The sequence below is a fragment of the Cetorhinus maximus genome, chromosome 22, assembly GCF_964194155.1.
Source record: "Cetorhinus maximus chromosome 22, sCetMax3.hap1.1, whole genome shotgun sequence".
NCBI classification, from domain to species: domain Eukaryota; kingdom Metazoa; phylum Chordata; class Chondrichthyes; order Lamniformes; family Cetorhinidae; genus Cetorhinus; species Cetorhinus maximus.
Genome location: NC_135900.1, coordinates 62,147,095 through 62,163,723, shown reverse-complemented (window position 1 = coordinate 62,163,723; position 16,629 = coordinate 62,147,095). Strand labels below are relative to the sequence as shown.

Sequence of the window (16,629 nt, the reverse complement as noted above, 5' to 3'; positions counted from 1 at the left end):
CACATCTTCTGGTGCAAGACAAGCAGAAGTCACGCAATGTCTGAGTGCTACAGTGGAAGCTCTGCCTGCTGTAGTGCAAGCTCAATGCACTGCTGTCCTGACTCTGGATGCCAGTATTCAAGGGAAGGATTTCACAGCAGCCCAGCCATCTGTCCTCCAACAGATTACTCAGATTGTTGAGGCATTGACCAGGAGGGTTGGCAGTGGCTGTGTGGAGCACAGATTTGCTGTCTCTCTCAGAATGATGATGTTTGTCCTCCCACCACTGCCACTTTGCCAGTCCCTTCGCTGATTCCTCTCAGCCAGACCGCACTGCTGCAGCTCAAGCTGAGGTGGTGCAGTCCGAAGCTGGGCTTCCAAAGGTCAGAGCTTCTTGAGGGTATCCCAAGGCCGCCTTGCAGTCTCCCCCACTGAAAACCAGCAGCCTTCCATGCTGCAGGCACTGGGAAAGCACTATGTAGGAACACTAGGACAGGGGCAGGACAGGCACTAAGGGAATACACAAGCTGGCACTTGCGTGTTTTATGGCATGATTTCAGTTATTAAATTTGTCTGGAATGTTTATTTTATTGGTTGCTTTTATTTTTGTATTGTGACCAAGCAGATGCTCAGGAGCAGAGGGAAGGTAAGGTGTAGGACTATTGGGGAAGTGTGGTTGTGTCCCCTGGTATCACAGTTTGACTATTCACAGACAGCCTGGTAAGAAAGGGAATGTGTTGGTCACTTCCTCCCTCCCTCCTCCTCCTCCACCATCTTCAGCTACTCACCATATGGCAGGTGAGAGAGGCCGCGCCCTCCGGCGAGAGAGGCCGCGCCCTCCGGCGAGAGAGGCCGCGCCCTCCGGCGTGAGAGGCCGCGCCCTCCGGCGTGAGAGGCCGCGCCCTCCGGCGAGAGAGGCCGTGTAATTTGCAGTCAACCGCGAGTCCTGACACCCTCTCTGCTGAGTAGTGCAGGGCTCCTCCAGAGCGGAGGAGCAGAGAAAGCATTATTTAAGCACATCAATGGTCTGCTCTATCACATCTTGTGTAGCAGGATGGCTTTCATTAAGAGCCTAGGAAATAGGAACAGGAGTATCGCTTTCAGCTCTTTGAGCTTGTTCCACCATTTAATAGGTTCATGACTGATATACCTCAGCTCCACCTTCCTACACAGTCCCATATCCTTTAATTCCCTTAGTATCCAAAAATCTTTCAACCTCAGTCTTGAATATACACAGTACCATAGCTCTCTGAGGTAAGAATTCCAAAGATGCACAACCCTTTGAGAAGAAATTTCTTCTCATAAACTCATAGAATGGGACCTTCTGGTCACAACTGTGGCGCGACCAGAAATTCCTGCAAAAAGTCAATGGAGGCTTTGTTGGGTCACCAAATTTTCCGCACCACCCATGACAGGTCCTGTCACCGGCGGGACTGGAAAATCCTGCCCATAGAGTCACCGAGGGGAGACCATTCAGTTCACATATATGCCAGCTGTCTGTAGAAAATCTAGTCCCATTCCCCACTGGAGCCCTCAAGTGCCCAGCCAATTTCCTTTTGAAATCATTCACTGTCTCCACTTTCACCATCCGCAGAGGTAGTGATTTCCAGTTCCGCTTGCTGTGTAAAAACGTTCCTGCTCACATTCCTCTGTATCTCTTACCCAAAACCTTAAATCCGTGTCCTCTAGTCCTTGCACCATCAGCCAATGGGAACAGTTTTTCTTTGTCTACCTTATCTAAACCTGCCATAATCCTGTCCACCTTCAAATCTCCCCTCAATCTCCTTTGTTCCAAGGAGAACAGCCCCAGCTTCTCCAACCCAACCTTGTAGCTAAAATCCCCCCATCCCTGGAACCATTCTGGTAAATCTCCTCCGCACCCTCTCGAGGACCCTCAGTTCCTTCCTAAAGTGTGGCAACCAGAACTGGACACAATACTTTAATTGGGGCCTAACCAGAGCTTTATAAAGGTTCAGCATAACTTCCCTGCTTTTAATAATAACTCATTTAATTAAGCCCAAGAACTTTTTTTTTGCAAAAATATACTTTATTCACAAAATATCTTCAACAACATTTCAAACCATTTCAAAATCACCATCACAAAAATACAATCAGGTTCAACTTTTACAACGCGTATCACGAAATGCATCAATACAATAAATGAATATTACAATCATTTGCAGACATTCATTTTGAGCTGTACAGCCCGAGGGGATTTACACAGTTCCCAGTCCCTCGGTGCACTGTGGCAGAAAGGTCTTAGGTAGTGACCCTTCCCCATTGCGCCTTTGCGGCGGCTGCCCCAAGCTTTAGTGCGTCCCTCAGCACGTAGTCCTGGACTTTGGAATGTGCAAGTCTGCAACACTCGGTCGGGGACAACTCTTTGCGCTGGAAAACCAACAAGTTTCGGGCAGACCAAAGAGCGTCTTTCACCGAGTTGATGATCCCCCAGCTGCAGTTGATGTTTGTCTCGGTGTGTGTCCCTGGGAACATCCCGTAGAGCACAGAGTCCTGTGTCACAGAACTGCTCGGGATGAACCTTGACAGAAACCACTGCATCTCTCTCCAGACCTTCTTTGCAAAGGCACAATCCACCAGGAGGTGAACAACGGTCTCTTCCCCACCACAGCCACCTTGAGAGCAACGTGCCGAGGGGGTGAGACTCCTGGCGTGTAGGAAGGATCTGACGGGGAGGGCCTTTCTCACCACCAGCCGAGTTACATCTTGGTGCTTGTTGGAAAGTTCTGGTGATGAGGCATTCTGCCAAATGACTTTGACAGTCTGCTCGGGGAACCATCCCACAGGATCCACCCTCTCCTTTTCCCGCAGGGCCTCTAGGACGTTACGTGCTGACCACTGCCTGATGGACTTGTGGTCAAAGGTGTTTTTCTGCATAAATTTTTCCACCAGGGACAGGTGGTACGGCACGGTCCAACTACTTGGAGCGTTCCGCGGCAGCGTGGCCAGACCCATCCTTTGCAACACCGGGGACAGGTAGAACCTCAGCACGTAGTGACACTTGGTGTTTGCGTACTGAGGGCCTACACACCGCTTGATGCAGCCACACACAAAAGTGGCCATCAGTATGAGGGCGATGTTGGGCACATTTTTTCCCCCTTTATCTAGAGGCTTGTACATCGCGTCCCTGCGGACACGATCCATTTTCGACCTCCAGATAAAGCGGAAAATGGCTCGGGTGATTGCCACCACGCAGGAGTCTGGAATGGGCCAGACCTGCGCCACGTACAGCAACAGCGAGAGTGCCTCACACCTGATGACCAGGTTCTTACCCGCAATGGAGAGGGAGCGTCACTCCCACATGCCCAGTTTCCTTTTTACCATAGACACTTGCTCCTTCCAGTTTCTAATGCATGCTCTGGTCCCTCCGAACCATATCCCCAGCACCTTCAGGCCGTCAGCCCTGACGGTGAAGGGGACAAAGGATCGGTCAGCCCAGTTCCCAAAGAACATGGCCTCACTCTTCCCACGATTTACCTTGGCTCCCGAGGCCAGTTCGAACTGGTCGCAGATGTGGATCAGTCTGCGCACCGACAGCGGGTCCGAGCAGAAGACGGCGACATCATCCATGTACAGGGAGGCTTTGACCTTAGTGCCTCCACTGCCTGGGATCGTCACTCCTCTTATGCCCGGATCTTCCCTGATGGACTCAGCAAAGGGTTCTATGCAACACACGAAAAGAACAGGTGAGAGAGGACAGCCCTGCCTGACTCCAGATTTAATCGGAAAGCTATCTGTTTCCCACCCATTGATTGAGACTGCGCTACTGATGTTAGTGTAGAGCAGTTGGATCCAATTGCAAATTCCCTCCCCAAACCCCATTTTGGAGAGCACATCCACCATGTAGGTGTGCGATATTCTGTCAAAGGCCTTCACCTGATCCAAGCTGATGAGGCAGGTATCCACACCCCTGTCCTGTACATAGGCAATCGTATCCCTGAGCAGCGCCAGGCTGTCAGAGATCTTCCTGCCCGGCACAGTGCAGGTCTGGTCAGGGTGAATCACCAATTCCAGAGCGGATTTGACCCGATTGGCGATGAACTTGGACAGAATCTTATAGTCCACATTCAACAGTGAAATGGGTCGCCAATTTCTAATTTCCTCCCTTTCCCCCTTATGCTTGTAGATGAGGGTGATAATGCCTTTCCTCATGGATTCTGACATACTGCCGGCCAGGAGCATACTCTCGTACACTCCTAGCAGGTCTGGGCCGATCAAGTCCCACAGAGCCGAATACAACTCCGCCGGCAAGCCGTCGCTTCCGGGAGTTTTACTCTTCTCGAAGGACTCAAGCGCCTTAGTCAGTTCATCAGGAGTTAGCGGTTTGTCCAGGCTCTCCTGTGTACTGTCGTCTAAGACCTCCATGATAGAGGACAGGAAGGACTGGGAGGCCGTGCTGTCTGTGGGCTTCACGTCATACAATCCGGCATAAAAGGATTTGCTGATCCTCAAAATGTCGGACTGCGATGACTTTACTGAGCCGTCTTCTTCCTTCAGACTGCTGATCACAGAGCTCTCTTTGTGTACCTTTTGGAAGAAGAAACGTGAGCACGTCTCATCCTGCTCCACGGAGCGGACTCTGGAACGGAAGATGATCTTGGAGGCCTCCGAGGCAAAGAGCGAGGCTTGCTGGCTCTTCACCTCGTGGAGTTCCTCCTTGACATCGACCCCCATCGACTGCAGCCGGAGCAGATTCTGCATGTTTTTCTGGAGTCGAGACGTTTCCCTCTGTTCGTTTCTAGCTTTCTGGATGCCTTTGAGGATGAAAAACCTCTTGATGTTTCCCTTGATCGCTTCCCACCAGTGTGTCAGGGACTCAAAGAGGGGTTTCACGGTTCTCCAACCTTTGTAATCCCTCTTGAGCTCCTCAATGTTCTCTGGGGTCAGCAGTTGCACGTTTAGCTTCCGTGCCCCCCTGCCCACCCTCTGGTCCTTCTCTAAGTGGCAGTCTGCCAGTAGGAGGCAGTGGTCAGAGAAAAACACCGGCTTGACGTCGGTGGATCTGACTGTGAATGCACGGGACACAAACAGGAAGTCTATCCTGGAACGAATGGACCCGTCTGGCCGCGACCAGGTGTATCTACGCTGCGCTCCGTCTGCAGGGTTACTGAAGACGTCGTGCAGCTTGGCATCCTTAACTGTTTCCATCAGGGATCTGGACGTAGCGTCCAATCTGCTGTCGGCCCTGCTGGATCGTCCAGCCACATCGATGATGCAGTTGAAGTCACCGCCCAGAATGACCAGCCTGGAGGTCGCCAGCAGCAGTGGGAGCTGCAGAAAGACCGCCAGCCGCTCGCCCTTTTGTGCCGGGGCGAACACGTTAATTAACCGGAGTGGAGTATTCTTGTACATTACGTCTGCTAGGAGGAGGTGCCCGCCCACCACCTCCTTAACCTCGGAGACGGTGAAGTTGCCTCCCCGCAGCAGAATACCCAGGCCGGAAGAGTGAGAGTCGTTTCCGCCCGACCAGATCGATGGCCCATGGGACCACCATCTTGACCATTGCCTGTAGGAGCTGAGGTGCGGTATCGCACACTCCTGCAGAAACAACAGGTCAGCTTTGACCTTGGCAAGGTAGTCCAAGGTTGCAACACATCGCATAGTAGATTTAATGCTACGCACATTTATGGATACAATATTTAAACCCATTTTAAAGCATTTATTCTCCTACCAAACCTGTTGTCTCTGAGAGTCCCAGACCTTTAGTCTGCTCCTTCATACCCGTAGTGTGCTCAAATTGCCTCACTTTGGATGGGCTGAGGAAATCCTCATTGGCAGTGTTCTGCTCGGGTGGCATCTCGGGGTCCGTGCAGAGAGCGGGGTTTGAAATGACCTTTGTTGGAGAGACTTCTCCAATCCTCTCCCCCTCTGGGGCGTTGCTGCTCCCGGCTTCCCAGAGCTGGGGTGCGCTGATCGCCTCACTGCACCCAGATTCCTGGGGCTGTGGTGCACTGGCCTCTTCGGGTTGTAGGCAAAGTTGGGGTGCGCTGGTCTCCTCATTGTCTCCAATGTTCTGGAGCTCGGGTGTCTCGTCCTCCAACTCCCTAGAGCTTTGCCGCTTCTTCTGTCGGTGCCGCCCTTTCCCTTCTTCGTCCGAAGAGCAGCAGCTCCTGTCATCCGTGTCAGATGGGAGACGCCTCTTGCCACTTGTCTGGGAAATGGCTTGGTCCCTTCTTAGCCCCTTCTTCCTTTTGGCTCTCTTCACCGTCTGCCACTCCCCCTGCTGCTTTCCCACTGCTGCCTCCTCCTCCTCCATTGATTTGCTCTCCTGAGGATTGGGAGGTTCAGGGGGCAGTGCTGTTGGTTGGCTGTCTGCTGCCTCAATCTTTTCCTCCACCTTGTCTCTCTCTGTGTCCTCCTTTGTCCCGTTGTTCTCACTGGGGGCCTTGGTGGTTGGAGTGACACGAAGCATTTCTTCTGCTTCCCCCTCGTTGGCTTTGGCTGCCTGTGAACCCATAAGCTTTGCTAACCGCTCCCTCAGTATGTCCTGTCACCTGCACATGAACTCAGCTCCCTTTGCCCCTGCACACTCTTTAGACCTGTGTCATCAAATCTATGTTGCCTCTCCCCTCCGCCAAAATGCATCACCTCACACTTCTCTGTATTAAATCCCCTCTGCCACTTGTCTGCCCATTCTGCTACCATAGCTATGTCCTGTTGGAGCCAATTGGTATCACCCTCACTGTTTCTGCTTCTCCAAATTTGATATCACTGGCAGATTTTGAAATTTTACTTTGCATTCCAATATCCAAGTCATTTATATACATCAAATAAAGCAGCAGTTCTCACACTGACCCTTGGGGAACACCACTGTGTACCATCCTCCAGTCTGAAAAATAACATTTACACAGCTCACTGTTTTCTGTCCTTAAGACATTTTTTAATCCAGACTGACACTGACCCTCCTATTCCATGAACTTCAATTTTGTTAACCAGTCCTTTATATGGTATTTGTCAAATGTTTTTACAAATCCATGCTGCACTGCTTAATTAACTCAAACCTTTCAAAGTGCCTGTTGATTATTTTTCCCTGATTATCGTTTCTAAAACCTTACCCACCACTGATGTTAAACTGATGGCCTGTAGTCACGAGGACTGTCCTTACACTCCCTGTTGAATAAAGATGTCACAGTTTTTCTGTTGTAAATGATTCTATGATTCCATTTGCCACTCTCCAATTCTCTGGCACCTCCCCTGTTCCTAGGGAAGACTGGAAAATTATGACAAGCACTGCCGCTATCTACATCCCTCTTCCGATAGGAACCTGGGATACAAGCCATCTGGACAAGCTGCCCTATCCACTCGAAGAACAGCCATCCTTTCCAGTACATCCTCCCTCTCAATTTTCACCCCATCCATTACCACTACCATCTCCACTTCTACCAATATTTTCTCAGCATCATCTACCTGAGTAAACACCGGTTTTTAATACTCACTCAGTATTCTAGCCTTGTCCTGTGTCTCCAGGCTTATATCACCTTCTTTGTCCTTAATAGGCCCCACTCTGCCTCACAGTACAAACTTACTGTTTACATGCCCAGTCGAAGATTTTTGGGTTCTTTTTTATGTTGACCACTATTCTGTTCTCATTCTCTCATGTCCAGTCTTATTTCCCTCTTCACTGCCCCTCTGAACCTATTATATTTGACCTGGTTCTTGTTGTAAGGTTGTTTAGTGTCTCACTAAGAAGTCTGAAGGCTGATATGATTGAATGTGAACCGTTTATTGTTAACTCATAACTATACATTTCCAACGTATTGCCCTGCATGGATGCTATCTCCATGCTGGCTTCTTCTGGACTTGACCACACACAATCTACCATCATGTGACTCTCTACCTCATACTGTGGGTGGTACTGTTCTCCAGTCCCACATTAACCCTTGCTCTGCCAAAAACCCTTATACTGCAGTGGCATGCTGCTATCCCTTGCTTAAAGAATTCACCTGACATTCACCCTATTTTTTTTTTTGTTTCTTCATATTCTCTATCTCCCGCATCATCCAAAGTGCCCTGGCTTTGGCTCTCCTACCTTAATTTGTCCCTTGTTGGAATGTTCTTAGCCTATATCTCATCCTTAAAGATCACCCATCTCAGTTCAAAATGGCTGACCCTTTATGCAGAGACTGTGACCCTGCATTCTAGATTCCCTAGCAATGGGAAATATTTTTTCAGCAGCTATCCTTTCAAGTCCTTTAAGAATTTTATAGGATTAAGCGAGATGACATCTCTTTCTTCTAAACTCCAAGGAATGTAGGCCTGGTCTGCTCAACCTCCCCTGGCATCCCATATCCCGGGAATCAGTTTAGGGAGCCTTCAATATGTTCTTTCTAAGATCTATATATCCTTCCTTAGGTAAAGAGACCAAAGTTGTACACAGTATTCCATCTGTGCTCTCACCAAGGTCCTCTTTTTAATTTAACTAGGCTTCTTATCCTCCAGGCTCTTTGTAATACAGGTTAACATCTATTTGCATTTCCCAATTGCTTGCTGTACCTTCATGTTAACTTTCTGTGATCCATGTACAAGGACACCTGATCCCTCTCAAGTAAACATTTCTCAGCCTCTCACTATTTAAAGAATAGTTTGTTTTTTTTATTTTTCCTGCCAAAATTGATAACGTCACACCTCCCCATGCTGTATTACATCTGCCATGTTCTTGCCCACTCACTCAACCTCTCTATATCCCCCTGCTGCCCCTTTACATCCTCCTCACCACTTACTTTTCCACCTAACTTTGTATCATCAGCAAACCTGGATACATTACCCTCACCTCCGTCATGAATCCAACTGTACGCATGCTGTCCCTGCCTGGGTGGATTGTACGCTGAAGTCACGAGTGGTGTCATCAGCCTTGTCACCCCCTGGTTCAAATGGAGCTGGCACAGTGAACTGTGGCAGAATGCAGGCATCATGACTGCTGATAGGATACCAGGCATTGACCTACATGATCCTCTGCAGTCTATCTCAATGTGGACATACACAGTGATGTGTGTAGTTAGTGGCATCCAGCGCGACTCATACCAGGAGTGTGCATGTGCACCTCTAAGGGCTATTATAGTGCCCAGAAAATTGGTGCTAGGATCTGAACTTTGTGCCCATCATTACAGCTGGATTTTTATGTTCTGCACTTCTTACCATAAACATTGTTGAGTAAAAGGTTGTTAAGTATATTCAAGACAGAACTGGATAGATTTTTGGTTACGAAGAGACTTAAGAGATATGGGGAGTTAACAAAGGTGGTGTTAAGGTAGAAGATCTGCCATGATTCCGCTGAATAGCAGAACAGGCTCAAAGGGCCGAATGGCCGACTCCTTTCTTTAAACCCAGTATTCCTTTAGTTTTATGACCTTATCCAGTTGAGATGCTGCTTTCAACATCTTGTGAACTGAACTCCCAAATCCCTCTACCCTCCCACATCAGCATCCTTCACCTATTCTGAATATAAGTGTCCCATTGACATGTGAGCCTGAAGAATGATTATCAGCAGCCTGTTTGATAGCAGAAGAGTACAACAGTTACTGAAAGTGTAAGCTTAGAGACGAGGGGCTGGATTTTCCCAGCCCTCTTCCTGCTGCTGAGCAACAGGAAAGGTGGAGGTGATCCTCCTGCCCAGAGGCCAATTGAGGCACTTAAGAGCCTCTTCCTGCCATTGCTGGCAAACTGGCAGCTGCAGGCAGGCACCTCACCATGTGTGAAGACCACGTGCTGGCCTCCCTGTGGGCTCTGGGTGAGAGATACCCTCCTAATTGGAAATATTCTGGCATATGGTGGAGCACCTCCCAGCAGCAATGGCCGCCCTCGTGGCAACCCCTGTGCACCCCCCACCCTGCCACTGTCCTCACCAACCCATTCCTCGCCTTGGCAAGGTCTGCCTGACTGGCCGTGGCACACCACCCCACTCACCTGGCTAGGGAAGGCAACCTGCTCCTGTGGTATCCTTCCTTCTCAGTGCAGTCCCATCAGCAGCCATCTCTCCCAGTGGCGCTGCTGAGACTGCTGAACTGCTGGCCCTCTGATTGGCCACCAGCTCTTGGAGGCAGGATTTCACCCTTTAAAGGGATGGGAGCCCTGACAGCAGCTAATTAGTTGCTGGATAGCCGAAAAGTGCAGCTGGGGGGTCCCTTACATGGCCAAGGTAGGTTTTTGGGCCTGCCATCAGGAGACCTACTGCACTGTGAAAGAGCGCGTACAGTGTTGAGGAATGCCTTTGGAGGCTGCCATTACATTGACACTGGGCCCAGAAAGCCCTGGGTTCCACCCTTGGTTTGGACTGGGTCCGTCTATCTCCGTCAGAGCACTACAATGTAAACAATAGACAGGGCATCACATATCTCAAAAGTGCTTCAGTTATTGGTGGAATGTAGGAAACACAGCAGTCAATCTGCACACATCAGGATTCCGGAATTGCAATGACCAGATCATCTATTTTAATGATGTTGGTTAAGAGATACATATTAACCAGGAGACAACTTCTCTTCTTTGAAATACTTTGGAACAGTCAGTATCGTTGTGTCTCTCTGTGCTAGATTTGTTAGCTGGTTGAGTGTTCTGGACCTGTGCTGGTTATCAGGCCCAGTGACAGTCTCCAGACCAGTGCACCATGATGAACTAGCTTTGTTTTATTTGTGCAGTGCCCGTGAACTGGAGCTGGAAGATCGGCAGAGCAGGTTACAGCAGGAACTCCGAGAACGTATGGCTGTTGATGGTAGGTAGCACTTAATCCCCACCCTCCCCCATTCTTTACTTGTTTCTTGAGGGCCAGATTCAACACAGAAGCTGAAAACAAAGAGCAGGTCTCTGGACAGAGGAGCAAAGGTTAGAGTTTCCATAGGGTCACATCAGGCAGGAAAGGCCCTACGTAGGACAGAGCAAAGCTTGAAGGGGAGGGAACCTTATCCTGACTCTAGGACTTGATGCCTATAATTTACATTAAAAAGTCAGTCAGCATCCTGGATTGTGCAGCAGAGTGAGTGTTTCTGACCTGGTGATGATATACCTACAGGGATACTAAACTGCAACTCTATGATGCAGCGCAAGCTCAGGCCATGTGTGCTCGCTGGTACACACTGCCCATTGCAAACCAAGAGCACAATGTCACCCGAAAGGGGTGGGAAGGGAGGGGGGAAGAACAAGTGTAGCAGCTCTTGAAAGACTGTTGTCCCTGAAGGGAAGGCAGCTTTTATCTTCAGGAATGTGGAGATCTGTGAATTGCCACATCACCAGCCCCCTTTCATTGGAGAGAGACTGGAGCCTCTGTCGTGGGAGGTCATGCCGAAGGAAGAGCTCACTCCTGAGCTGAGGAGAAACTTCCAGCAGGTATAACTGGATTCAGTACAGCCTCCAACCAGGAGAAAATATCCAGAAAGTGTTCCGGGTTGAGGAATAATCCCAAGATAGTGTCAAATCCATGGCCTCTAATCGCCTCTGGCTACAGGTGTGCTGCCAGAGGACTGGAGGACAGCTAACATTGTCACAGTTTAAATAGGGAGAAAGGGACAGACCAAGTCATTACAGACCAGTCAGTCTAACCTCAGTGGTGGGAAAATTATTGGAAAACATTCTGAGGGACAGGATAACATTTCATTTGGAAAGACACAGATTAATCAAAGAGGGTCAGCACGGATTTCTTAAAGGAATGTTATGTCTGACTAACGTGATAGAATTTATTGAGACAGTAACAAGGCAGCTAGATCAGTGAATTAAAAGCCCAAAGCAAAGTGGCCACTTCCATCCAAACCGAAAATAATAATACCTGGAAAAACTCAGCAGGTCTGACAGCATCTGCGGAGAGGAATACAGTTAACGTTTCGAGTCTGTATGACTCTTCAACAGAACCACCTTCCATCCAAATTGGTTCAGAGATAAGAAGCCAAGGGTAATGGTTGATGGATGTTTCTGTCACTGGAAAGTGGTTGCAAGTGAGGTATTTGACTCTGTTCCCGGGGTATTTTTGACTCTGTTCCCGGGGTATTTTTGACTCTGTTCCCGGGGTATTTTTGACACTGTTCCCGGGGTATTTGACTCTGTTCCCAGGGTATTTGACTCTGTTCTCGGGTTGTTTTTGACTCTGTTCTCGGGGTATTTTTGACTCTGTTCCCAGGTTATTTGACTCTGTTCCCGGGGTATTTTTGACACTGTTCCCGGGGTATTTGACTCTGTTCCCAGGGTATTTGACTCTGTTCCCAGGGTATTTGACTCTGTTCCCAGGGTATTTTTGACTCTGTTCTCGGGGTATTTTTGACTCTGTTCTCGGGGTATTTTTGACTCTGTTCCCAGGTTATTTGACTCTGTTCTCGGGGTATTTTTGACTCTGTTCCCGGGGTATTTGACTCTGTTCCCGAGGTATTTTTGACTCTGTTCCCAGGGTATTTGACTCTGTTCCCGGGGTATTTGACTCTGTTCCCGGGGTATTTTTGACTCTGTTCCAGGGGTATTTTTGACTCTGTTCCCGGGGTATTTTTGACTCTGTTCCCGGGGTATTTTTGACTCTGTTCCCAGGGTATTTGACTCTGTTCCCGTGGTATTTTTGACTCTGTTCCCGGGGTATTTGACTCTGTTCCAGGGGTATTTTTGACTCTGTTCCCAGGGTATTTGACTCTGTTCCCGGGGTATTTTTGACTCTGTTCCCAGGGTATTTTTGACTCTGTTCCCGGGGTATTTTTGACTCCGTTCCCAGGGTATTTTTGACTCTGTTCCAGGGGTATTTTTGACTCAGTTCCTGGCGTATTTGACTCTGTTCCCGGGGTATTTTTGACCCTGTTCCCGGGGTATTTTTGACTCTGTTCCCGGGGTATTTTGGACTCTGTTCCCAGGGTATTTTTGACTCTGTTCCCGGGGTATTTTTGACTCTGTTCCCGGGGTATTTGACTCTGTTCCCAGGGTATTTTTGACTCTGTTCCCAGCGTATTTGACCCTGTTCCCGGGGTATTTTTGACTCTGTTCCCAGGGTATTTTTGACTCTGTTCCCGGGGTACTTGACTCTGTTCCCAGGGTATTTGACTCTGTTCCCAGCGTATTTGACCCTGTTCCCGGGGTATTTTTGACTCTGTTCCCGGGGTATTTTTGACTCTGTTTCCGGGGTATTTTTGACTCTGTTCCCAGGGTAATTGACTCTGTTCCCGGGGTATTTTTGACTCTGTTCCCGGGGTATTTTTGACTCTGTTCCCGGGGTGTTTTTGACTCTGTTCCCAGGGTATTTTTGACTCTGTTCCCGGGGTATTTGTGACTCTGTTCCCGGGGTATTTTTGACTCTGTTCCCGGGGTATTTTTGACTCTGTTCCCGGGGTATTTTTGACTCTGTTCCCGGGGTATTTTTCACCCTGTTCCTGGGGTATTTTGGACTCTGTTCCCGGGGTATTTTGGACTCTGTTCCCGGGGTATTTTTGATTCTGTTCCCGGGGTATTTTTGACCCTGTTCCCGGGGTATTTTTGACTCTGTTCCCGGGGTACTTTTGACTCTGTTCCCAGGGTATTTGACTCTGTTCCCAGGGTATTTTTGACTCTGTTCCCGGGGTATTTTTGACTCTGTTCCCGGGGTATTTTTGACTCTGTTCCCGGGGTATTTTTGACTCTGTTCCCGGGGTATTTTGGACTCTGTTCCCGGGGTATTTTTGACTCTGTTCCCGGGGTATTTTGGACTCTGTTCCCGGGGTATTTTTGACTCTGTTCCCGGGGTATTTTTGACTCTTTTCCCGGGGTATTTTTGACCCTGTTCCCGGGGTATTTTTGACCCTGTTCCCGGGGTATTTTTGACCCTGTTCCCGGGGTATTTTTGACCCTGTTCCCGGGGTATTTTTGACTCTGTTCCCGGGGTATTTTTGACTCTGTTCCCGGGGTATTTTTGACTCTGTTCCCGGGGTATTTTTGACTCTGTTCCCGGGGTATTTTTGACTCTGTTCCCGGGGTATTTTTCACCCTGTTCCCGAGGTATTTTTGACTCTGTTCCCGGGGCATTTGACTCTGTTCCCATGGTACTTAGACCCTACTATAATAGTTTGGACTGGGAGCTGTTTTTTTGTGTGATACAGACAACCTGAAAAGCAGTGAAGAGCTGTCCGAGGAGAAGAGGATCCTGAATGAGATGTTGGAGGTGGTTGAGCAGCGAGATTCACTAGTGGCGTTGCTGGAGGAGCAGCGACTCCGGGAGAAGGAGGAGGACAAGGATCTGGAGGCTGTGATGCTCAGTAAAAGCTACAACTTGAACTGGTCATAAAGTAACCTGCCCAAAGCTACAGACAGAGGATCCCTGGGGAATCAGGAGAAACAGCAGCTGGAATGGGAGACAAGAGACTTCAAGCAAGGCCTGCTCCGTGGTCTGAAGAAAGCTTTCTGTTTTACCATGTGTCAGCTGCATGCATGACCCTACCTGACCTGAGGGTAACCCCTACCAATCGATGCAAGGCCTCAGCCTCATTTACCTTCCTCTGGCCTGAATGACAGCCGGAGGAGTGGGACAGCTGGAAATGAGTCCCCAGCCAGATTTGGGCAGGCAGTTACTCACAGGCCAAGAGCCGTGGTCAGTCTGCTACCCGCTAAACAGCCTAGGTCCAGAAGAGGCTCGCAGCTCATTCTGATGTTTCTACAGATTCAAAACATTGGCCAAAATTAGTAATTAGGTCTGGGATTGCAAAATGGAAGCAAGACATGAAGTGGGCGGCCCAGTACAGATCAGTGCAAGGATTTCTCCATTATGGGAACCATTTTGTGATCCAATATTTAAAATGGGAGTAAAAACAGAAAATGCTGGAAATACTCAGTAGGTCAGGCAGTGTCTGTGGAGAGAAAAGCAGACCTTACATTAGAATCTTATTTCAGATTTCCAGTCTGCAGTATTTTGCTTTGGTGTTTGAAATGGGCGTTGGTCTTCCCCCTGTGCGCTCTTGTGTTCTTTAGTCTGGTCATACAGGCTCCTAACTACAAGTAGGCCGAAAGACAGTGTCAAGGCCTGTGGCAGGCTCCAGCTGGTCAGAGCTGGGACTGCTGACACAGAGTATCTCAGCCCCCACTGACAATGCCACTGCTGCTGAAGGAATGTTTAATTTATTAGGGGGAGATAGGGGTTGTGTGATGGAACAGGAGCAGAAACAGAAAGCTGCCTGAATTCTTTACAGGGTGTAAGGAGTTTGAATGAGCATGATTATGACGGGGAGCGGAAATCAAAGGTTCAATGGACAAAATCATTGGTACATTTAAAGGAGTGCAGTGGCATCCCACCCAGTCCATCACTCTCTCACATACTGTAACCATCTATGCCCCCACCCTCTCTCTCACACACTGTACCCCATCCAACTCCCCACCCTCTCTCTCACACACTGTACCCCATCCAACTCCCCACCCTCTCTCTCACACACTGTACCCCATCCAACTCCCCACCCTCTCTCACACACTGTACCCCATCCAACTCCCCACCCTCTCACACACACTGTACCCCATCCAACTCCCCACCCTCTCTCTCACACACTGTACCCCATCCAACTCCCCACCCTCTCTCTCACACACTGTACCCCATCCAACTCCCCACCCTCTCTCACACACACTGTACCCCATCCAACTCCCCACCCTCTCACACACACACCGTACCCCATCCAACTCCCCACCCTCTCACACACACTGTACCCCATCCAACTCCCCACCCTCTCTCTCACACACTGTACCCCATCCAACTCCCCACCCTCTCTCTCACACACTGTACCCCATCCAACTCCCCACCCTCTCTCACACACACTGTACCCCATCCAACTCCCCACCCTCTCACACACACTGTACCCCATCCAAATCCACACCCTCTCTCTCACACACTGTACCCCATCCAACTCCCCACCCTCTCACACACACTGTACCCCATCCAACTCCCCACCCTCTCACACACACCGTACCCCATCCAACACCCCACCCTCTCTCACACACTGTACCCCATCCAACACCCCACCCTCTCTCACACACTGTACCCCATCCAACTCCCCACCCTCTCACACACACTGTACCCCATTCAAATCCCCACCGTTTCTCACACACTGTACCCCATTGAACTCCCCACCCTCTCTCTCACACACCGTACCCCATCCAACACCCCACCCTCTCTCTCACACACTGTACCCCATCCAACTCCCCACCCTCTCTCACACACTGTACCCCATCCAACACCCCACCCTCTCACACACACACTGTACCGCATCCAACTCCCCACCCTCTCTCACACACACTGTACCCCATCCAACACCCCACCCTCTCTCTCACACACTGTAACCCATCCAACTCCCCACCCTCTCTCACACACACTGTACCCCATCCAACTCCTCACCCTCTCTCACACACACTGTACCCCATCCAACTCCCCACCCTCTCACACACACCGTACCCCATCCAACACCCCACCCTCTCTCACACACACACTGTATCCCATCCAAAACCCCACCCTCTCTCACACACACTGTACCCCATCCAACTCCCCACCCTCTCTCTCACACACTGTACCCCATCCAACTCCCCACCCTCTCACACACACACTGTACCCCATCCAACACCCCACCCTCTCTCACACACACTGTACCCCATCCAACACCCCACCCTCTCTCACACACTGTACCCCATCCAACTCCCCACCCTCTCTCACACACTACCCCATTCAACACC

General features: G+C 49.7%; 1 protein-coding gene across 5 annotated transcripts in view; it reads left to right on the top strand.

Annotated features, from left to right (window-relative positions):
* Window positions 1–15,297, top strand: part of mical3a (microtubule associated monooxygenase, calponin and LIM domain containing 3a) — a 301,509-nt gene extending 286,212 nt beyond the window's left edge. For all 5 annotated transcript variants that reach the window (XM_078568426.1, XM_078568423.1, XM_078568427.1 and 2 more), the window contains 2 exons: window positions 10,629–10,702; window positions 14,025–15,297. In XM_078568426.1, the coding sequence (XP_078424552.1) occupies window positions 10,629–10,702; window positions 14,025–14,209 (259 nt within the window). In that variant the 3' untranslated portion in view covers window positions 14,210–15,297. The remainder of the gene's footprint in view (window positions 1–10,628; window positions 10,703–14,024) is intronic.
* Window positions 15,298–16,629: the final 1,332 nt, after the last annotated feature.